At 35.9% G+C, this 24,164-nt stretch overlaps 2 protein-coding genes across 2 annotated transcripts; one reads left to right on the top strand and one right to left on the bottom strand.

The window, feature by feature from the left end:
- The first annotated feature begins 49 nt into the window (after positions 1 to 49).
- LOC128176353 (crossover junction endonuclease MUS81-like) lies at positions 50 to 9,773 on the top strand. The gene is made up of 20 exons (XM_052842611.1): positions 50 to 234; positions 1,001 to 1,160; positions 1,349 to 1,421; positions 2,105 to 2,161; positions 2,311 to 2,501; positions 2,765 to 2,866; positions 4,075 to 4,155; positions 4,266 to 4,489; positions 4,784 to 4,860; positions 4,938 to 5,022; positions 5,727 to 5,851; positions 6,062 to 6,341; positions 6,578 to 6,699; positions 6,784 to 6,896; positions 6,996 to 7,112; positions 7,270 to 7,365; positions 7,552 to 7,677; positions 7,777 to 7,880; positions 8,773 to 8,856; positions 9,356 to 9,773. Exons 2-20 carry the CDS (start codon positions 1,023 to 1,025, stop codon positions 9,420 to 9,422), a joined length of 2,262 nt encoding a protein of 753 aa, XP_052698571.1. The 5' UTR covers positions 50 to 234; positions 1,001 to 1,022; the 3' UTR covers positions 9,423 to 9,773.
- Positions 9,774 to 10,270: 497 nt separating this feature from the next.
- Positions 10,271 to 13,618, bottom strand: LOC128176358 (probable ribosome biogenesis protein RLP24). The gene is made up of 5 exons (XM_052842620.1): positions 13,483 to 13,618; positions 11,635 to 11,821; positions 11,291 to 11,354; positions 10,736 to 10,818; positions 10,271 to 10,535 (listed from the first exon to the last, which is right to left on the bottom strand). The coding sequence occupies exons 1-5, from the start codon at positions 13,561 to 13,563 to the stop codon at positions 10,459 to 10,461; spliced, it is 492 nt and encodes a 163-aa protein (XP_052698580.1). The 5' UTR covers positions 13,564 to 13,618; the 3' UTR covers positions 10,271 to 10,458.
- Between the last annotated feature and the right edge of the window lie 10,546 nt (positions 13,619 to 24,164).

Raw genomic sequence — 24,164 nt, 5'->3', positions numbered from 1 at the left:
GACAGAAAATTATACCGAACAGAATGATTTAAAGTAAAATTTACCTAAAAATCGTTGGCGCCATTTTTGAAGGCTTACGATTTTTATTTTGTGAGGGAAAAAGACTATTCATGTAAAGTTCAAATGTGTACTAAACAGGTTGTTTCATTCAACTTCAGATATATTGGTTATAATGTATCTAAAAAATGAGAACTTCCTTGATTTAGGCAGCGTTTAGAGCACTAATTTAAGTTTGTAAGTATTATAATTACATATATGTACGTACTGTATCCTGACATTATCCTTGTTGTTAACCAGGGATGCAAGACATGTATATATATATATATATATATAATATGTTTTATGGTTCAAACTTTAGAGCGAGCACAACATGAATTACAGACAACCCGTCCATTTGTTAAATATCCCAATGTATACTATCTTTCTTATCAAAGTGCATTAGCAAAAGTGATTTCAGTTAATAGGTACTCGCTGTACTGGCGTGCGACCAAAGCTCGCTGAGTACCATTTATTGTCAGTGTATTGTAATCATTTTGTCAAGACATAGAATTATATACGAAAAATGACATAACAATGCACTGGCAAGAAATGGTACAGTGAAGTTGCCAATTCCGGGTCATCTCCAATTCTGGGTCATTCATGTGTATTTCATGTCACCTTGTTTAACTTGAAGCATAAAAAACTTAAGAAATACATTCATCACAAACTATAGTCCTTTCTGGTTTTGATCATTAAACAATATTCGAAAATTAACATTTACAGACCCCCCAAGAAACGAATTTAGAAATCAAGTGCATTCGAGATGGATATATTTTCACACATCTTAGACATGCTATTTTCATTATCTATGCTTATTTTATATTTGGATATTTTTCTGAATAAAAAATGATAATAAATACTCAACATGTACGATTGAAATAAAAACTTGATTATCTCAATGTGTACACCATTCTGCCCTGTAATTTTCTCATAGTCCAATAAACATCTTATCTTGGTGTAGAGAGGATCCATAGAGCAGAGCCATGGAAGAGGAGTTGAGGTATGGGAAGAGGAAAAAGAAGAAGATCAAGACACCCAACCCATTGTTTGAGGCGTGGTTAAGAGAATGGAAAGAAGAGGCTGCAGAAAAAGGGATCAAATCACAATATGTGTATGCTAAGGTACCTGTTCATCTCTCAGCATGCTACTTAACAAAATTACATGTCAATATAAAAGTCTATGTAAATTATGTGATATTCATTAATAACAGTCTTTGGTTTTTGACATGTATGCTTTTGTGTTTCAAGTGAGAATAAACCACAAAAATAATTTTTAAAAGATGATGAAAATGAATACTTTCACTTTTCAGGCTTTAAAATCACTTCAAAGATACCCTCTTCTTCTAACATCAGGAAAAGACTGCAAAATCTTGGAAAACTTTGGTAATTTTTTGACAAGACAAATTTAACAAGCTGGCATGATTTTATTTTGATTAGAAGTTTAATCAAAGTACTGAAGTACTGAAAGCCGGGCTCTTTTGGTGTGTCTTTATGCATATTGTGTAGTAAAGACTGAAAATCTCTCTCTCTCTCTCTCTCTCTCTCTCTCTCTCTCTCTCTCTCTCTCTCTCTCTCATGCTTTTAATGACGGCAAAGCATCAGTGAGCGACCAAATTTTGTAAGCGGCTATAAACAAAAAATATGTCTGTCTAGTAAAAGTTAAAAAGTTCAACAGTTGCTGCCTTGAATTTTGCAACAAGCACTATATATTCAATCCCCGTAAATTCATCGCGCAGCAAAGTAGTTCATGGAAATTCATGCGCATTGTATGTGTCCAAAATGCATAGTAATGTTTTAAAAACACGCTATTAATAAGAAAACTAAAAAAGATAGACAATTCATTCGAAATTTAAAAAAAAGAAACAAAATGCCAACACTTTTGACAAAACGTGGCTCTTTGTGTAACTATTTGGTATAGCGGAAGCTTTACCTTGACGCTGTTTGGTTTTTTGTTTATTTGTGCTATTTATAGTAACATTGGCGATTTGCCTGCCTATAGCCAGGACTCTGCTTTCAGCAGAGCCCGGCTAAAAATCAAAATACATGTCTATATTGTTTGAATCTAGGTGATAAGCTGTGCAAAATGTTGGAAGACAGACTTCAGAAACATATACAAGAACATGGTAAGTGTAAGGATATCTCTTGAATTATTTAGAGATGTACATTTATTTGCAAAATTCATGGAAAATCGGTCAAACAATAGTCTTCATGTTTATTTTGAGAGAATGCAAGATACGATGAAATTAAAATTGTTTAACCTTTGGCCTTTAAGGAGCTATAGTCCCTCCAGACCCAGAGGCCTCCACATCCAAAGCACCTGCTAGACAGAAACCCAAACCTACAAAAAATGCAGCCCCCACAGTAAAGAGAGCAGGGACACAGGGAGGGGGCCACCAGCGTGTAACCCATGCTCTGTCAGATTCAGACAGTGAGGGGGGCACCGGGGCTCCACCCCCACCCAGGGTAATTATGTAATCATTATTTGATGAAGATGCATCATGTTGTAGTTGGTTTTTTTTTTACAGATTAAGAAATTTCCCCTGTTCACCCTGCTTTTTTGCTGTCTGCAGAAATTAATTTTTCATGAACTTAGAGGATGATAAATATGAAAACTTCATACCTCTCCCAACACTTAAATTGTACTTCGTTTGTAATAAAAATGTAATTGATGATTACCCGGGTATATTTAAAATAAGGAAATTAATACAATATATTTTTATGTGTAGAAAAGACAGAGATCAGGAATATGCAGTGGAGAGAGGGAATATATACCAGCCTACAGATCAGGGCCGTACGCTCTCCTCATTGCCCTCTACCGAGACAGACAGGTTAGTCAACTCTTGTACATACCAGCCTACAGATCAGGGCCGTACGCTCTCCTCATTACCCTCTACCGAGACAGACAGGTTAGTAAACTCTTGTACATACCAGCCTACAGATCAGGGCCGTACGCTCTCCTTTGCCCTCTACCGAGACAGACAGGTTAGTCAACTCTGGTACATACCAGCCTACAGATCAGGGCTGTACGCTCTCCTCATTGCCCTCTACCGAGACAGACAGGTTAGTCAACTCTTGTAGATACCAGCCTACAGATCAGGGCCATACGCTATCCTCATTGCCCTCTACCGAGACAGACAGGTTAGTCAACGCTGGTACATACCAGCCTACAGATCAGGGCCATACGCTATCCTCATTGCCCTCTACCGAGACAGACAGGTTAGTCAACGCTGGTACATACCAGCCTACAGATCAGGGCCATACGCTATCCTCATTGCCCTCTACCGAGACAGACAGGTTAGTCAACTCTGGTACATACCAGCCTACAGATCAGGGCCGTACGCTCTCCTTTGCCCTCTACCGAGACAGACAGGTTAGTAAACTCTTGTACATACCAGCCTACAGATCAGGGCCATACGCTATCCTCATTGCCCTCTACCGAGACAGACAGGTTAGTCAACGCTGGTACATACCAGCCTACAGATCAGGGCCATACGCTATCCTCATTGCCCTCTACCGAGACAGACAGGTTAGTCAACTCTGGTACATACCAGCCTACAGATCAGGGCCGTACGCTCTCCTTTGCCCTCTACCGAGACAGACAGGTTAGTAAACTCTTGTACATACCAGCCTACAGATCAGGGCTGTACGCTCTCCTCATTGCCTTCTACCGAGACAGACAGGTTAGTCAACTCTTGTACATACCAGCCTACAGATCAGGGCCATACGCTATCCTCATTGCCCTCTACTGAAACAGACAGGTTAGTCAACTCTTGTACATACCAGCCTGCAGATTGGGGCCGTACACTCTCCTCTGACATAGCCCTCTAACGAGACAGACAGGTTAGTCAACTCTTATACTGGTACGTAACGGCCTACAGATTAGGGCTGTTCGCTCTTCTTATTGCCCTATACAGACACAGACAGGTTAGGTAACTCTTATTGCAAAAAAGAATATGTAATCTTAAAATAGCATATTCTGAAAATGTGTGGTGAAGATCCAGAAGTTCATTGTACAATAATGGTTTCCTTTGTACAGTCTGCTGATGGGAGGGGATTCATGTCCAAGACGGAACTGTGCAACAAGGCCCAGGAGCTCGCTGACAAGTCCTTCACAGTGGTAAGTCAATTAGGGTCAGTCTAAGAATGATAATCCCTAACTATGTATCAATTACCTGTGGTAGATGATGTGTCAACTACCTGTGGTAGATGTGAGCTTTGTTATTACAGGCTGACCCTGGGTGTCGCTACACGGCCTGGTCTTCTATGGGGACGCTGATAAAGAAAGGTCTGGTGACAAAGGAGAGCAGCCCTGCCAAGTACTCGCTCACTGAGGCTGGCTGTGAGCTCACTCATCGGCTCGAGATGAGTCAGGCCGACGACTACCCGGTTTGCCTTATACCAACACCAAGGGCACCTGCTGGAATCCCTGAAGCCTCAAGTCAAGATATTGGGTAAGGTATAACATATTTATCTGTAACTAGAACAACCAGTTGTAAGCTAGATTCTTATTACCGGGTACACAGTATTATGATGAAGGGTTAGATGAAACAGAGAATATAACTACCGGTAGTTGTCAATTTTTTCAGGCAACTTCAATACAAATTGAATGTTTCAGGCAACTTCAATACAAGTTGTTTATTTTTTTATTTCAGGCAACTTCAATACAAATTGAATGTTTCAGGCAACTTCAATACAAATTGAATGTTTCAGGCAACTTCAATACAAGTTGTTTTTTTTTATTTCAGGCAACTTCAATACAAGTATGTAACCAATGAAGGAGAAGAAGTGATAAACAAGGACAAAGCGGCAGTGTTGATTGAAGGTGAGAACTGTCAGCATTGTGTCTTTGTATTGGTCGGAGAGAGAGGAGACATCAATTTGACATAACATTTCTTTCAGATGACTTTGGGTTGGGCTTTTTGATCAAGGTCAACTACCAGAAGCTACTGACCAGTGGAAAGCGCTACAGACTGGACACCACCAGGTCAGAATCCATTCCTGTAGCCACTGTCAACTGTTAATCTTCACTATCAATGAACAACAATTTTTTGCTTCACTGTTGATTAATTATCTGATGTTTTACCGTCAGTTAATGTTATCTCACTGTCTTCACAGTCAATTATTTAACAACTTCATTGTCAATTATCTCGCTGTTAATTATATCATGGTCATTTATTTCACTTTCAAATATTTCACTGTCTTTAATAACTGACAATTTTCTCACTGTCTTTACAGTCAATTTTCTTACTATCTTCACTGTCAATTATCTTACTATCTTCATTGTCAATTATCTTACTGTCTTCACTGTCAATTATCTTACTATCTTCACTGTCAATTGTCTTACTATCTTCACTGTCAATTTTCTTACTATCTTCACTGTCAATTTTCTTACTATCTTCACTGTCAATTATCTTACTATCTTCACTGTCAGGTATCACACTCTTCAGTACCAATTATATCTTTATCTTCTCTACCAATTATTTCTCTTTACCGTCAATAATTAATTGTTAATTATCATCACTTTCAATTATTTTTATCTTTGCTGGCAATAATTTTATTGTTTTACTGATATTTCTATCTTCAATAGGGAACTTTTTCATAAAGTGTCTGCAAAAAAAATTGAACAAACCAATTGTACTGAGGATTAAAGATATACATGTATGTGTGCTAATTGTTCCTCTTTTCCAGACCTTTGGGTGAGGATGTGTATGTTTATTTACATGGCGATGATACTGATGAGTTGGCCATCAATACAAACATGCCACGACTGCCGTCACTGAACGAAGACGATCTACAGGAAGCAGTCAATGTGGGTAAGCTGACATATAACTTACTTGTAATTCTTGAAGTCATATTATTTGATTACCTTTATTAAATTTTCAATTCATTTAGCAAGTAGTGATTTGATGATTTTCCTTTTTACTTAATTTTCCTGATAAAAAGGTAACAAAAAAAGAACTTTTTAATTTTCCTTGAGAATTAAAATGGTAAATGATAAATAGTTTGTAAACTATGAATTGTAGAAAAACCTAGAAAGGAGGTAAAGAAGAGAACAAAAACACAAAAGGACGTGATGTCCTCAGCCTCAGCGGAGCCCCAGCTGCTGTCATTCCAAAGCTCCTCTCCCCAAACGGCCACTAAAACCCTAGGGCGAGTCCACTCCCAGAGGAGCTCAGCGACCAGCGAGAACTCCCAGGATTCCATAGAGTCGGCCGCCAGTACATGTGTACCCAACTTTGTATTTCAACCTGGAGAGTTTGAAATCATCCTGTGTGTGGACAATGCTGAATTCTATGGCTCCAGGTATCTTACGTATCAATGAGAAAGGGTAAACAGCAACAAATACATTTTCATATCTTTATATTAGAATGTTTTCATGCATACAGTGTTTTTTGCATCTAATAAGGAATTTGTTAAGCCCTAAATGTACATATTTGTAGAATTTGTTGAATGTAAACATTATTTACCAGTAATGTATTATATTGTAAACATCTGTGTTCTGTATTTTAAAGTAAACACTATTTTGTATTTTAATGTAGGCAAGGAGGTGGGAAATCCCTGCTGCCCGACCTCATAAAAAATGGGGTGTCCTGTGACCTCAGAAAGCTCCATGTGGGTGATTTGTTGTGGGTGGCAAGGGAGAAAACTCAGACAGAAGCAGGTAAGGGGAGGTAATTAAGGCTTCATCCAAAAAGATAGTTTGTTTTAAGATGAGACCTAATTTAACATGAGCCTGTTTTAACAGGAGTTGGTCAGCAGCCCAGGAGAAGGGAGCTGGTATTGGACTACATCGTGGAGAGGAAGAGGATGGACGACCTCGTTCACAGCTGTACAGATGGTCGACTCCCGGATCAAAAGGTCAGCATCTCACAGTAGAGGTCATTGTGGTAGTCAGCGTGTAGTGGAAGGATACAGGGCTCTTGTAATAAGGATTAATATGGAACCTTTGTGTTGTAGTTCCGTCTGAAGCACTGCGGACTGAAGAAGCCGATCTTTATGATAGAGGATTATGGGTCACTCCAGCATTTCAGTATGCCCGAGGATCGCATCAGACAGACCATCACCAATCTCAAGGTCAGTCTACACCAAGGTCAAGGTCAAGTAACTCTGCCTTCAGCCTGGCTCTGCCATCTTCATCAATAAAGTGTGCAGTTGCTCTCACATACAGAAAAATTTCATTACATATTCAATGTTTTGTTAAAGATTTTTGTGTTTATGTCTGTAATTACAGGTGATCGACGGTTTTCAAGTGAAGAAAACAAAGAATGTCAAGGAATCCGTGGCCTACCTAACGGTGATGACCCGATATCTTCAGAGTTATTACAAGGTCAGAACAGAATTAAAAGAATATTAATATGATATCTGTTAAAAAAATTACAACAGAATTAACCATACAAAATATCTGTAGAGCTTTTTGCAAGATAAGGAAAATGTGTATAACTGTATATAAATTTAGAATCTGCTAGCATTGATTAATTTGCTGGAATCTATGGAACAATTTGATTTTCCACAGGACAAGCGGTTGTACGCCTGCAGTATAGATGACATAAAGGATCAGGTCTGGACCAATGACATCACCGACCGGGAGGTCAGGTTGATGGAGTTCAACGAGTTCAATCAGGGGTCTGTTAAGTCCAGGGTAAGGGTTCAGTCATCTGGAGTCTATTCCTCTGTGTATGTACAGTTATGTGCATATAATTTATGAAATTGTTCATAATTTATGTTTTGTACTTTGTAGAACTTAAGTGTACAGGACATGTTTTGTAAACACCTCAGTAAAGTGAGTGGGATGTCTGGAGAGAGGGCAATGGCTGTGGCACAGGTCTATCCCACCCTCACTCAGTAAGTGTAAATATTATAGACTCACTGTATCAAAGCAGGTGTAAACTCTACATAGACTCATTGTATCAAACCTAGTTTACATCTTGTAAGTGTAAACTCTACATAGACTCACTGTATCAAACCTAATTTACATCTTGTAAGTGTAAACTCTACATAGACTCACTGTATCAAACCTAATTTACATCTTGTAAGTGTAAACTCTACATACATGTAGACTCACTGTATCAAACCTGATTTACATCTTGTAAGTGTAAACTCTTCATAGACTCTGTATCAAACGTAATGTAGATTTACAGTAAAACTCGGTAATAATAACTATAGTGAATTCACTATATAATGTTTTCTTTCACCAGACTAAAATTTTTGATAATTGAGGCTTAAAATAAAATATATTACTTTGATACCTTTATTAATTGGTTTTCGAATTGAAAAATATTTATGAAAATAAATTTATTCAAACTATTATGATAAATGATAGTGCAAACTTTTTTACCTGTAAAGAAATTCGTTATAAAGTGTCAAATTTCCTTATTATTCACTGCTACAGGACTCAAATGAGTTCGCTATATCCGTAAATTCATTATATCCGTATTCGTTATAACCGTAAAATTTTGCAAAGATTTGTTAAGAATTTTACCGAGGACTAAAAAAAAACTTCGCTATTTCCAAGAATTCGCTATATCCGTGTTCGTACTAAACGAGTTTTACTGTAGTAAGTGTAAACTCTTCATAGACTCTGTACCAAACGTAATGTAGATTTAGTAAGTGTAAACTCTACATAGACTCATTGTATCAAACCTAATTTACATCTTGTAAGTGTATATTCCTGGGATGTGATGTATACATACTGTGCAAGTATAAAATAAAAGAAAACTTCAACTTTCTGTTTCAGTTTAATGGATGCTTACAGATCTTGTCCTAACAAAAGTGTAGCAGAAAGTTTACTGTCAACCATAAAAGTGAACAAGTCTCTCAGGTAAATTTCATCCACTAATTTATATCACAATAGTGTGGTTATTATGAAACAACAAAATTATACTAAACCATTTTCATTCACACACCAATATATTGTAGCGCCATGAAAATTTCTGCATCTACAGTATGTTAGCACCTCAACATGGAGTTCTTAGTTACTCGGAAGAGACAATAAGGGACCCTGATTCAAACTAAAAATGATTAAATCATGGATTGATACCAGTACATTATCCTTTTCTGTATCGAGATGTTTTCAGACACATTTTCCAAGATCAAAATTGATGGGTTCTCAATTCTATAAGGGAAATTTTATTCCTCAATTATGAACGTACATTGTCAACAAGTCTTTAACATCAAATTACTGAAATAACCCCCTTGCACCTTTAAAATTTTGCCAGTTTGGTAATCCATGAAAATTTGTCCCCACAATACAAGAATTTGTAGCAGATATTCTTAATCAGTGAAAAAATTTGCAATTTTAATACTTTTTTTTTCCACAGGAATTTAGGCATCAATCCCAGCAGACTAATCCACCAGCTGTACACAACACCAGGTGCCCTTACCTGATCCAAGTATTTAACTGGTTCCCTTTCTTGATCAAATGGGAATCCCCCAAAAACATGCTGTACAGAGCGACTGGTCCCTTAGCAGGATCGATTAGAGTTTCCCTCCACATACGTAACACGATGGATGGCGTTCCGTCTACAGCTCTATATACTAAATTATATACAAGTTACAATACCCAGTATAGATCAGGGATTGAAGTCTGATATACCTGTGAATACTTTTGCTGCATGGTTCTTTGTGGTTTTTTTACTGTAATTTACTGACAATATGAAAAAAATTTGTAAAAGAATTCTTATAAGAGAGAGAGAGAGAGGAGAGAGAGAGAGAGAGGAGACAGAGAGAAACTGTTGTCCTTGATGCAATATCATTAAAACAATTTAATGTTGTTATCTGCATTGTTTACTTTATTTTGGACTTAATTCAAAAGCAATTCTTAAAACTGTCAAAAGTTGTACAGTAAGTAATCTTGTATTAAAAATCTTTACAATTGCATTTATGTGAGAGCAACCACATGAATTATGGAATAACTTTTCACAAGCAATTCAGATGAAGTGAATTTAAAACATGATTTTATTAAGCACAAAATATGCGTTTCAAGTGAAATCCAAGTGAATGTTCTTTTTATGTGAAATGCAGGAGGCAGAATTTGCTCTGCAAGTACTGGTACATATAAAAAGGAAAAAAATTGTGTATTTAGATATTAATTCTTAACGTTCTCAAATTTCCATTTGCGTCAATTTTTGGCAGGCCGAGTTTTATGAATTTAACACTGCTCAACCACTGTAGTTGCAAACAATGAGGACAAAAGTAACTGGGAAAAGAAATTGATAAAAAATGAAACAAAAGAAAAGAATTTAATCTCTTATTTTTAATACAATGTATAATGATAAAACAACAAGGTCACATTAGATCAGTATGAATGTCTGTAGGAGTTGGTTTTCAACCCCCCACTCCTGTTAGATCCTGTATTACAGCCCCACCCCTGTTAGATCCTTTATTACAGTCCCACCCCTGTTAAATCCTCCTGTTTGGATCTTTAAACTTCTTCCATATCATCGTCATCTTCCTCTTGTATCACTTGAACCATTTTCTTCTCCAGTTTCTTGACACGACCTGCAGGTATATCACATGATACCGTTATCCATATATAATGTTACTTTAATCATTCATACGTTCATGTACATCTTGACATTGCTATTACAATAACACATTACGATATCGGTATGTATCATGTTATAACTATTGCTTTAAAATGCATTTCAAATAAGCTTTCTTTACAGAGCATTAAAATCTGATTTAAAAACAAGACATACCTGCTGGGGCCTTAATTAAGTGGATGTTAGTTTCAACTTCTTTCACGTCAGCCTCCTTCCTGAGTTCTTTGCCCTTCTTTAATCTGTGTAAATATAAAAATTAAAAATTCAACAATTGTTTACTACTTCATCAGCCCTCCGTTTTATTAATACGGTACATGTATATACAATTTTTTTCCACAGCACACACTTTGATCCCTGGATTTTAGCACACATGTTGTGAAATCCTTTGAACATCTTCTTCACTGTTTTAAATTTATTCCTAGTACATTTTTTGCATAAATAGCACCATGGTATTAAAATGTCAATACCGTACTTCGTAATTGTAGAACCCTGAATTTCAATGAAAAGTGTTTAACGTAAGCTTTACTTAGTACTACATGCTTGAAGTTCGCAGCAAGATAATCTCAATTTTCACCACGTAAAGGACTTTTGCCAAAGCTCTCACAATTTGGAAGTAGCTTTTTGTTCAGCCTTGTGTGATTTATGAAATATGTCTGCAAAAAGTACCGGTAGTCAAAATTATGAAAAATGTATTTTTGAACCGCCACCTACCTGTTCAAGATGAACTGATTCTGTCTCTTGATTCTGATCTCTTCTATTCTCTTCATTGCTTTAACTGAAACAACAAATGAAGATCATTACTTGTCTTTAGTATAAACATTATATATTTAATCATCTACCTGATGGTATAGAAGAGAAGAAAGAAATTTTAGACTTTCTTCATTCAAGATATTTTTGAAACATTAAAAATTGGAGGGAAAGAAATATGAGGCAGATTTATAGTTGAGAATTAGACCTTAAAAATCCATGAAGTACATTTTACCGACATTACAACCAAGAATCTTCTAAAAAGGATATTTTCTCTGTAATCTAATTATATGGTACAAGGAACTCACATGTTGTCTGCCATAATTCTCTGTTGTATTTGACAGGAACATTTCTTCGTTTTTCAAATTCCAATGAGGGATCCACTGCCAATTCTTTGCCGGCCGCTTTTCTGAAAGCTTTGGTCCATTTGGCTTTTCTTGGATTTCTCTTCTTTTTGAATGCTTTGTGACATTTTGATCGACAGAATCTGAAAATCTATAAAATTATTGTCCTTTCATTAATTGTGTTTTAACAACTACATTGAAGAACAAACCAATTTAATAAGACGTCAGGTGGTATAATACCAAGCACAGTAAAATCAGAGAAATCTTGCTTCAGGAAGCCAGACTTAATGGTAACGCATATAAACAAGAAAATATATAAAAAAAAAAATTGAAGTTGAATCAAGGAGCTAAAAATATTACTTTCAGCCACTGCAATATTGGCAGCTATTTTGTTTGACAAAGTTAACTAGATCATTAAATGACTGGCGCTTGTCAATGTTTATTACCCCTAGACTGCAAGGCTAATTTAGTGGTAAATAAAAATAATTGACTATGCAAACCAGGTAAGTTTCAACAGTTTTTTAATCAAGAAATCTGACTAGTTTCATGTGTGTCTAATCAAATCAATTCAGCTATACCTGAGGAAAAAACTTGTTTACGTGTCCAACATGACATCATACATGTACCGGTAGTATAGATTGAGCATGCGATATTAAGTTTAAATTTGGCTTATATGAATTTGAGTTGACAGGTGAATCTTACTGTGTGCATTTCAAATTAATTCTTTTCTCTCTTTAACCAATTAATCAAATTGTACTGTCTCTGTTTACACCAACAAAAATCTACGCTTGGCCCATGGTTCACGCCGTTTACATGTACTGTATATGATATCATAGGCCTATGAATTTCTATCAATATTCAAAGCCGTTAAGTGTATTGGCAGAGAGAGAGAGAGAGATATATATATATATATATATATATATATATATATATATATATTTATAAAAAGCACTGAATAGAATCAACAACACTAGGCATCTTTAAAGTGTCGGATCTAATATATAGATACTAAGCCAGTAAACTGAATATAAAAAGCACTAAAAATGGCTAACGACACGAACAATAGAAATTGTCAAATTTGACTTTAGAGCGATCGGCGACAGTAGCAACACCTTCTTTAAGAATGTGAACAAATGTTTATAATGTAGCTGTTCTTTTTTATAGTTTCTTAAATAGTTTAGTAGTAGCTTTAGATTTTGTTTTCTTTGTTTTGTACTCATGTAATTTATCTTTTAGTCCTGAAGAAGGGACTGGTTGTCCCGAAAATTTGACAATTTCTATTGTTCGTGTCGTTAGCCATTTTTAGTGCTTTTTTATATATATATATATATATATATATATATATATATATATATATATATATATATATATATATATATATATATATATATATATATATATATATATATATATATATATATATATATATATATATATATATATATATATATATATATATTCCACCAATTTAAATAAAAATACATTTATATCAAAATAGGGTGTATTTTTCTCTCTACCTATACATTTAACGGTTTATTGATAGAAATTCAGAGGCCTGTGATATCATATACAAGTGGTTGTCAAACTTTGACAAGATCTTAACGTTAGTCAAATTAAGGTTTTGTTATAAATTATATATTTCCATTGATGTGTTTCTTTGTGTAAAAAGGAAACTACCGACAAAACGCCATAAATAAACACTGTCAAAAACGGTACCCTGTCGAAAACACGTGCTTCCGAAAAACATCATCTGGCAACATGCGCTGTAAACAAACTCTGGAAAGTCTTAAAAAGGAAGAAAAGACAACTAACCTTACAGTCGTTACGAACAAACTGTATCCCGTGACCCGGGTAGACGGTGGAAGAACAGAAATAACACTTTTCTAACCGCATTTTGTTGTTTCGTCTTACACCACCACCATGTTGTTTTGAAAGGAAGTTGCGTCTCGAAAATTTGAGTTGGGTAAATTGAGTGTGGGAACTGGGTAAACATGGGAAAACTCACCCTCTTTGACTGTCGGAGTTATGCATATGCAGTCTTTGTTGCGTTGAATTTATATTCAGTTAAAAATTGAGGTTTTGATTCTTAAAAATAATAATGATTTTATTGATTATTGAATGGTATGGTTTCAAGCACTACTTTAGATATGACCAGAAATTACATGGTCCTGACTTTAACCCCATTTCATTACTGATGACAAAAGTAACATAACTTGTGACAAAACTGTTTGTTTTCTTTCCGCTGGATGGTTTAATTTCATCCAATAACATTGGTTACAGCTATATTTTCTTGGTGACAAAGGGTAACAGGATTGACACGCCTTTTTAGCAAGGGGGTCTTAATTATTTCATTAAGTTACAATATTGTTACAGCTATATTCTGTGGGTGACATAGGTGACAAGCTTTTTTCTGTTTAGCAGGGAGTCTTATTTCATTTGTTACAATGGTTACTATATTAATTCTCTTGGTGACATAGGGTAACAGTGGTCACGAGTGGTGACAGTCATTTTCATGATTTATAGGGGGTCTTATTTTATTTGGTTACCCTAACCCTAATATCCTAACCCTAACCTAACCCTAACCTACCCCTTATTCTAACTATCCCTAACCCTATCCTCAAACCTAACCTAATTAATTTGTAACCAACATTAGCAGTAACCACTATAACCTGTCATAAGTACATCAAAGTTTGTAAATCATTCATAATCAAGCACTGTTACCATTGTAACCAATGTTACTGGTTACAAAGAGAAAGGGGGTAAAAGTTGGGATAAATTTCAGGCCATATATGTCTTTTTATCACCGTATTCAGACTCTACATGGTAAACAATTCATAATCATGCAAATCGGGGGAGTCGCCAAAAAGTAAAGGAATGGGGGGGGGGGGGTCGACTCCAACGTATGAGGGAGTCGATATTCTCCACTTCGTAGACGGGGGAAACTTAGGTCATGGCTTTTGTAGGAATTTATAACAACTATTTCCCCCAAAATACAGTATATACCACACGAAGACAGCGATGGTCAGACTTGATGTTGGTCAGTGGTCAGAGTCTCGTAAATACCATGGTAACGTTCATGCATAAGGAAAATCGACTGTTCCTTTTGTACCAGTAACGTTTTAACAGTAATACATGTAGCAAGTAACTTACTTTTTATTAATAATTCATAAAATGGATCAGAGGTAAATGTGAATATGTGTTTCATACGCACATGCAATGATGTTAGCAAGCATTTCAGAAAATATGTACGTAAACTGTCAACTCAGGTTTTGTACTTCTTTTTTTAATGTTAGCTACCATCATACCTGCATAAACCAAAAAGAAAGCATTTTATTGGGATTAAATCGTACATTTGGCGTAGATTCGGTGTACAAACATGTATATTTATGTAATTGAACAGTCAAATATATAATTGATATGCACAATGCCTCAATCAGCTCAAAAAAGAAGAAAATAGCAGTAGGCATTCTGTTCACGTACACTTTTTGCTATTTTTACTATATTGCAGACACCACAAAACAAATTTTACAAGTCATCGACGCCTTATTAGATAATCATATTGACAAGAGCACCCACCAACCACCTTCGCTTCCTTTAAAGAACACCAAAGCGGCATAGAATTCAATTACGCCTCGTCCCACTTTCTGTCATGGCGAGTGCGATAGAGAGAAGATGGAAGGGTAGTGATAGCAAACACATGTATATAATATACAGATGACAACCCCCCCACCCCCCACCCCCCAAAAAAAACAAAAAAAAAAAGAAAAAACATTTCAAACTAAAAAAAAAAAAACACCCAGAAAAATAAACTACAACAGGTAAATGATTTTCGTTTTAAATTTTAGATCTTGGAGTTGTTTGTTTTTTGTTTGTGAATGTTGTTTGGTACCCTATGTGCCTTTAATATGGTTTGAGATACACAAATTATAACAAGAGAGAAAAGTCAAATTATCAATATACATATGTATCTTTTTATCGAAATACATATTTCGCTGGCTAATGTCAATACAATATGAAATGTTTAATATTAGTCAATACTGCAACCATGATTCTTCTTTTTAAAGCGCTAAGCATAGCTCAGCGCTTTATTGTCGTTAGACTTCTATTTCCGGTGCAAGGAATAACTGCCCTCTATGAGCAGAATTATACATCATTTAAACTGGTAAGAGGTATAGGAGCCAGTTATCTGGGTGACGGAAATGGCCGAGTAGATACGATTGGTTTGCGGGGCTTACGTACATCAGCACGGGATGCTACGCAGTGATGAAAAAATATAGTGCGTATTCAGAAGCTAAAATATAGAAAAATAAAATCGATTCTTTGCAAGAAAATGTCAAAAACTGTGATAAATTACTGTTCAAAAGGTATAATTTGTGATTTTAACATATCTTTTTTCAGGCAAGTATCCATATACAAGTCGTGTTCAGCTTTAATTCACATCATCTTCAGAAAGTAACATATATTTAAAGAAATCTGGCCTTCGATACTTTAAATTGATATAAACATAAACCAAAATTTCAATAAGGCTCATTTCCGCCTATGCTCTTAGAACCAAGCTAGGTTAGCGCTTTTCAGTACTTTCAGTACTTTGATTTGGTATATTGAAACTAATTTTACTTTGTTGAACTCACGAACACTTAACTTTAACATCAAGCTAAAAGCTGTGCATTTATAACTAATATTATTATTCTTGAAAAGCGCGCAACATAAAACGTAAAATAGCTCACCCCCTTCCTTTCACCCCATCCCCGTCTGTTGAATTGTTGGTTGAGAACTCTATCATAGTATTCTAGAAGCATCACATCTTTAGTCATAGTCGGACACCCACGGCCAGTCTTGTATATGTTTACAAACAGTTGGTTTACACGATTTGTTTTTATTTTTCCATGAATAATTATTCATCTCAATCAGCAAAGAGAAAGCAGATTTTATTTTAGTTTTAGGAAGCCTGAAAACGATGATTGTATGGGAAAATGCAGTTGATTATAAATCCATGCATAAGTATTAACGCGATTAGTGAGATTTCCATCACGAAAATGTGAAGGAGCCAATCGGAATATAACATGTATTATTCACGAGAACTAGAAGAATTCAGCAAATTTTCAGGAAATTTTAGAAAGTCTGACTAGGAGTTCCGATAATGGTTTTAATAAACCTTTCCATTTCTCGAAGACTAAGAGATACTAGTACTTACTTTGATTTTTAGAGCCACGAGACAATATCAACACCATAAACTGAGATTTTCCCCTTAAATTAAGTTTAATAGTTTATACCAATATCTAATATTTACTTTACAACTTTCCCTTGGATATTACTTTGGCGTCTTGTAAGCGACCTTTATGTCCGTTAGCTATAAAGCTGGGAATATCCCTTCCTGGTGGATTTGGATGTGGAAAGTCTATGGTGTGTACCAATTGTTAACTACACAATCTTCTTAACCATCCTCAACTTGTTTTTTTTTTTTATTTTACACTTTTTAAATTAATTCTTAGTCAGATAACAAAATTTTCCTGAACATTCGGCATTTTTATCAGGTTTTGTAGACTTTTGAGTTTCGTGTTATGGAGTCGTCCGTTTTATAAAGACGTAATAAACATTAAAAAATTTCCCCAAAGTCAAAGAAAGAACGAAGGAAATTCATTTTAATTTTTTTAGAAAGAAGATTCGATTGTTCACGAAATTCAACAATGAAATGATTGTAATGCAGTCAATACTGTAAAAAGAAGAAACGACTTGGACAAAAATACCGTGCATTGTTACTGACACCGGGACACGTGCGGTGTGAAATCGTCAGCATGCAAGAATTTCGTTTTTTATACTTTATTCACAAACTGTGCATTTACAAAGATCGCATTTCTTCAATTATGAAAAATAAAACTCAAGTAGTTAATATTTTTGAGATGATCTGCAAACTTTCCAGCCTGCAAGATTGTGTTGCATGTCTATCGGTATAATTCAAAAATTAACAAAAAAATTGGAATCATTAGCGAAAAAAACCTTGGTGTTTACTTGCAACCATTTATCCGTCAAGATAATTGTAGAAGATCTAAGATTCAATTACGAAACAATTCGACGGGAAAATTCAGAATCTCAAGGAGAGATGAAAAAGATAGGAGAGCTGAGAAAGAATTAGTCATTGTTCTATAAAAGTAACATCCGGGCACTGTTTGCAATTTGTATGGTGGACATGAATGGCTCACCCCCGCTCTGGTCGCCGTTATTCCCTTACCCCCATCCCAGTCTTCCGTTAGACTAATACGATGGTTTTCTCGGCATATGAATGAACTTCATCATTTTAGTTTGTTCATCCGACAGAAAATTGCCGCGTTGCTTCGTCCGGTGTTTCTTTCCCTGGAAATTCAATTCAGCGACCGATTAAAGGCTGCAAGAGAAGGTCTTAAGGCCTATTGTAGCACCCTAGTAATGAATCTCGGACCGTGTTGAGTGGAGAAATATTAATCTACTCTGCTGTACTAGAGCAGTTTTCTCTGACCATGAGCTGAAGTAATCGCCCGAAAAAGATATTAATTTGTTGTAAATCAATTTAGTAAGGACAGACTATAATCAGTATTCAGGGATCGTAGGTGTCTGTAAAAGCTACCTTGCACAATGGTCGAGATTGTACTAGTCTTTTCTGTCTTTTTGCAACCACTAGAATGGAGCCGGGGGGGGGGGGGTGGAGGGGGAGGCAACGCGAAATGTAATAAACAAATCTAAATTTAATTAACTCCCGTTATTATATTTTGCGTCGATATCAATGCAAATTGTAATAGCTTCTGGTAGGTAACTATTACACTATACTGCAGTAGAGTCACATACTCGAAATCTTTGATAATTAAAAGCCGGAAAGCTATGACCTTATAAAGTGTATTATGTACAAGATGTATTAAGTTTGTTGATTTTACAAAATTTATAATCTTTATCAAAGCTTGATCTAATATGGATTGAATCAACAGTTCAAACTGCCTAAATTAAAGTCGCCCAGTCTCACCCCCCTCCCCCACGGCTGGATACACCGTCTAGCCATGTTTCATTACATTGCACATGGGAGAGACATCTACATGACAGGCAGGTATGTCATACCAATCCACAGCAAATCGATACGTTTTCTAACTAACTGGTCTACAGTATTGGTATACGTTTGTAACTTCATTAAGTCGGTAACTGCATGGTGTGAGAGAATTGGTGCTCTAGCTACGTTCCGGCTCCAGTTTCCTCAGGAGACAGTTTCTACAGTAAACTTATCCGAAGAACTATTTCTACGTCTCTGAAAGTTTTAGACTTGTAATTATCTATCCAGATGATTTTCAATGAGGTGGGTGTTTTTCCAAACCTTATAAATGCCCAACCTCCGACCAACTACGGTTCATTTAAATTATTTTAACAGAACAAATCCTACTTTCAAGTTCTGTTATTATACATAGTGATGCTACCCTAGCCCCCGGTATTCAAAGCGATTAGATGAAAATTGTAATCACCGGATTCTCCAACAGAAATAAAAACAGCGCGCCTGCAGAGAGCGACACCTCGCGACTATTATTTCATTTCAGTCCACAAATCCAAAGATTCCATGTGGACTCGGGCTATAATTTTAATTCGCCAAATACAGAGGTAATGAACAGTTCATCTGCAGATCTTGAGGAACCTTTTACTAGGCCTAACAGAACAAGGCTAGAGCAATAGGAATAGATTAATCAGTGCTACAGCGAGGACATCCCTAATACATCATTTTAATTCCAAGTCGCGTAATCTTACACATCGAGTTTCGGAACGACAAGACAACTTCTGATATCCTGAGGGATATTAAGTTTTTAGTTAAATTCTGCGACATTGTGAAATATAACTCCCATGTACTCAATTATGCCTGGAATTCTTTATCATGGATGCTTGGCAATTCATCTGTACGGACTACGGGCGTCATAGTTATATTTTATTAATTTTCTCTAAAAAAATCCGCAAGAAATGTCACACAATACACCACCATTTTCTGCTCAAGAACTGTTTTAAGTACAAACGTTTACAATTAAAATAATAACGTTACACATCACGTAATGGATCAAAAGTAAATCTAAAAATGGTTAAATTATTTTTGTAATTATTTTGTTGAATATAAGATGAAATAGCATTGCGCCATAAGTGATCTATCTCTTCCTGAATTACAGTTTATCCCAAAACATCTGCTTTACGCTGTAAAATCAAGCTGATTTTTTTATGGTCGACGTTTATGTCAAAGCATTGAAACGGTTTGATTTTGATTTATTCCCGACCATATCGAAGTTTGATTTGGGGGTTTTTCTAAGTTGTTTCATGTTTCAAAATTCTAATTCTTTTAGACTATTCCATCAACACGATTTAGGCTTTTTTATTCAATCGTATATCAAACCTTCGTAGAATCAATTCAAAGATCATTCATATTAATCTAATCTGGATAAATGCGGATATCGTTAAAGCATGTAGGAGTTGAAAAATAATCAAAAACTGAATTTGAATAAATCAAATGTCTCTAATACACAATTGGAATTATTCAAAGAAAACCTTCAACTTACAAGGCACCGTTAATGATATCATGGGCTCTTTAGTACTATTTTCAGCCTGCTATGAGTAACTTTTTATCAGAAAATCTTATTTTAATATTCAGTTGAATTTGAATATCCTGCCTCGGTTAATTGCAGTTTGCATGTTATAAAGCCGGATATAATTAGTTATTAGCTGTTTTGGGATCAAATGTCTTGGAACAATAGCCGACATTACGGATTTTGTGTAAAGACTCGATTCCTTTCTCCAACATCGATCATTACCTGGCGAACACCTGGATGATTAGAGCCGTTACGAGGTATTGAGTTCCCCCTCAGGGCCGAGGGACCCGATGTATTGTTTGTATATTTCATTGTAGTTTTGTTTTTACTTTGTCTGTTGTGTTTCAGACGTATGTATTAGTCATAGCAGAAATCACAACAGATTTGTTCGTTAATGAAGCCGATTTCGCCGGATGACCAACAATGTTCTCGTGTTTCACAATACTTCATTTACGGTCGCCAGTAGGATGGCATGCTCGATACATAAATATTTGCAATACGGGCTCCTGAGAGCATGTGAAAGTCTCAGATGTATGCCCAAAATCGATTGGTCAATGTGAACAAGTGGCGCCTGTCGTGTTCGATTATCTCCCCTGTCAATTCACATCACAATCGGCCGCTAGGGTTCTCTACAGTCCCGTTAAAATAACTCCCGAGAACTCCCGATTGTCATGCAACGTTGTCTTGTCAACTTTTACGTTGCATCTCGTAAATCTGCTTCCCGCACAACTGTTGACGGTTTTGCATGACTACTGACTGCGTGACTTTAACACCTTACGGTTTTTACAGGAATAAATTCAGCAAACACTGACCCCTTGTTTGTTTCGGAGATAAGACCCCTAAACGTCAGTGCCAAAACCACTCTGAAGTTTACCGTATTCATAGATCCTAAAAGTTTGACTCGCAAGTTATTTTAATTCACTCAGATGTCACAATGTTTTTATTTGTATTTTTCGACATAATATGCAATGAACTCTGAAGAGAACTCGTAATCTTTAATTAATTCAGATCTCCACGCCCGTCATTTTCCCTTTGTTAATATTTTGAATACAACGTTCATTTTAATTTCAAAGTTAAAAATAGTGTTGTTATATAAACATACAAGATCGATTCAAAGAGAAATAAAGGAAAGGAAAACCTTTTTGTCTCTTGATTACAAAATGTAAAGAGACTATCGCGGTAAAAGTGTTGTCCCTTTTATCAGTTGCCATGGCGACTATATATCATAACTATAGTGTAGTGCTATCTATCAGTTGCTAAACTTACTTATAATTACAGCTAATACTGGAATCAGTTACCATTGTGACTGTCCCATTATTAATGTAAAGTTATTTATTAGTTGCTATGACGACTGTCTCATTGTTAGTGTAGTACAATTCATCAATTGCTATGGTGCCTGTCTTACTAGTGTTGTAGTTTTTGTGCTAGTTATTAGCTGCTATGGTGAATGTGTCCTTACTAGTGAAGAACTAGTCACCAGTTGCCATGGTCATTGTCCCATAAGAAATGTAGTTCTTTGTCAATTGCTGTGTTGACTTATTATTTTTAATGAAGCATATTCCATCAGTTGTCATGGCGATTCGTTATGATCTGTGCATCCCATGTCATGGTGACTGTCTAAGTACTAGTGTATTACTATTTATAAGTTGCCATTGTGACTGTCTAAGTATTTGTGTATTACTATTATTAGTTGCCATAGTGACTGTCTAAGTACTAGTGTATTACTTTTTATTTTTGTCAAAGTGTTGTATAGGTACTAGTGTATTACTATTATAAGTGCCATAGTGACTGTCTAAGTACTAGTGTTTTACTATTTATAAGTTGCCATTGTGACTGTTTAAGTATTTATGTATTGCTATTATAAGTGGCCTTAGTGACTGTCTAAGTGCAAGTGTATTACTGTCATTAGATGCTATAGTGAATGTCTAAGTACTAGTTTATTACCATCCTTAGTTGGCATAATGACTGCCTAAGTACTAGTGTATTACTACCATTAGTTGCTTGTCCATAGTGACTGTCTAAGTACCACTGTATTAAGTTTTATTAGATTCTAAAGTGACTGTTTAAGTACTAGTCAATTATTTTTTATTAGTTGCCATGGTGACTGTCTTAGTACAAGTGTATTATCATCACTAGTTGCCAAGTACTAGTGTATTACTTTTTAGTAGTTGCCATAGCTACTACTCAGTACTTGTATATAACTATTTTTCTGTTGATTAAGTGACTTTCTAAGTACTAGTGTAGTATCATTTATAAATTGATGACGTCATCACTCACTATATATATTCAGCCTATGAAAGGTGACAGATCTGAGTCAGTTGACCACCTCAGTCCGCTGTCACTAACATCCGAGAGATTGAGACCTTGCATCATGACCCGAGCTTCCGTGAGAGTCCCTGTCAATTACTGCTCCTGCAGTACATCATGGCCCTGAGAACAATCCCTTACCGGGTTAACATGCTGTTAATTGAGCGAGCATGTATACAAATAGTGACACCAACGCCCCGTGATCTATGGCGTCTGGAGGCTGCCAATCAATGGACTCCTGTAGCTTGGCGTACTTATACATAGATAGTGTACACAAACTTACTTGGTCGTCAAAATTGGAATAAAGACAGTGCAGACTTGGGGTAGACACAGAGGGGAAGGGAGTCCCTTTGCTCATTGAAATAACTCAGCCTCATTAAATCAAGTCGAGGAAACGTTTGCCAAGCTCGCCATATTTACTTCATGGAACATCCTCCGTTAGTTTTATGACAAGAAGAAATTTTAAGCATTCTTTGAAATCAATGAAAATCGCAAGCCGTGCCTCTACGGGCAATTTGTAGTTTAAGACAATAACTCCCAACACACGTGATACGTAGATTTTATAGTCTTCCAAAATTAACAATTTTATTACGCTGTTCGCTGTATCGCCTAGTGGTTCAAAATCAACTTACGCACATTGACCCTCTGAATTGAAGTAGCCCCTCATATTTTTTAATTTTACATCAATATCCGATGTTTCTGGTTGACTTGGTCGCTGAGCTGTAAAAGCAACAGTTTCCATTACCCGGTGTCTGTATCATTCCCACTTCACGGGATCTAAGGGGCCCCGTCAATCATCTTTCAGACGATTCCTTCTCTCATCCCCATCACAGTGTCATTCCAAGACTTTAACGACTCATAAGCCTCTTTTCAGGTCTCTCAGATGACAGGGTAAAAACGGAGATACAAATATTTGTGAAAACTCTAGGACAAAGTTGCAGTGTTTGTGTGGCGTGCCTTCCCGCCACTGATGCGGCAGACGATACGAGAACTCTCGCGTGCTGTTTGCCGAAGGACGAGACCTCGACAATTTCTGGTGTAAGCTCAGATGATAAAAATGTTACCAATATGTTTGTATCAAAATTACGGAATTTGTAAATATTTAGAATATTGGAAGATTAATGGATGATGTTACACTGTTCTTGATCAAATCTGGCTAAATCAACCAGATATTACATCATAATAAAAGCCAATCAACGTGTGATGACGTAACTTCTGATTTAATATTTTCAAATTTATTATACTCATTTTCATGAAGTAAAGTATTATTTAAAGAGGAAATTCAAGTGATATATTATCCAGCTAATATGGTTTATATAAAGAAGAAAATAGAGAATTTAGAAAGAAAGCTTTGGTCAAAACACTAGGTGCATCAAAGCACACGTTTGGTATATAAAACTAAACGTTGTATAGGAAGACGGGGAGAGGGCACCCAGTAAAACCCTACAGTAGTACTTTCTATGTTTCTATCCTTTCTGTGACACGAGGTTAAAGTTTAAAATCGAAGAATTCCTAATATTCTAATTAACCTTTTCAAGATTTGTTTAGAATTTTTTGGTTTAAATGTAGCTGTTAATATCAATGCTCTTTCATTGACTGTTTATTTAATTC

Source organism: Crassostrea angulata, chromosome 3 (genome assembly GCF_025612915.1).
Source record: "Crassostrea angulata isolate pt1a10 chromosome 3, ASM2561291v2, whole genome shotgun sequence".
NCBI lineage: Eukaryota > Metazoa > Mollusca > Bivalvia > Ostreida > Ostreidae > Magallana > Magallana angulata.
The sequence above is the reverse complement of the archived record's forward strand: the minus strand, read 5'-3'. Positions and strand labels throughout refer to the sequence as shown.

What these genes read in the sequence shown, in the direction of transcription:
- LOC128176358 (XM_052842620.1), bottom strand. Translation starts at nt 13,563, where the DNA reads ATGCGGTTAGAAAAGTGTTATTTCTGTTCTTCCACCGTCTACCCGGGT. An exon ending in TTGTTCGTAACGACTGTAAG is followed by an intron (nt 11,822 to 13,482) that starts GTTAGTTGTCTT and finishes ATAATTTTATAG; the next exon opens with ATTTTCAGATTCTGTCGATC. An exon ending in AGAATTATGGCAGACAACAT is followed by an intron (nt 11,355 to 11,634) that starts GTGAGTTCCTTG and finishes TTGTTGTTTCAG; the next exon opens with TTAAAGCAATGAAGAGAATA.
- LOC128176353 (XM_052842611.1), top strand. Translation starts at nt 1,023, where the DNA reads ATGGAAGAGGAGTTGAGGTATGGGAAGAGGAAAAAGAAGAAGATCAAG. An exon ending in TACAGACTGGACACCACCAG is followed by an intron (nt 5,023 to 5,726) that starts GTCAGAATCCAT and finishes CCTCTTTTCCAG; the next exon opens with ACCTTTGGGTGAGGATGTGT. An exon ending in GCTGAATTCTATGGCTCCAG is followed by an intron (nt 6,342 to 6,577) that starts GTATCTTACGTA and finishes ATTTTAATGTAG; the next exon opens with GCAAGGAGGTGGGAAATCCC.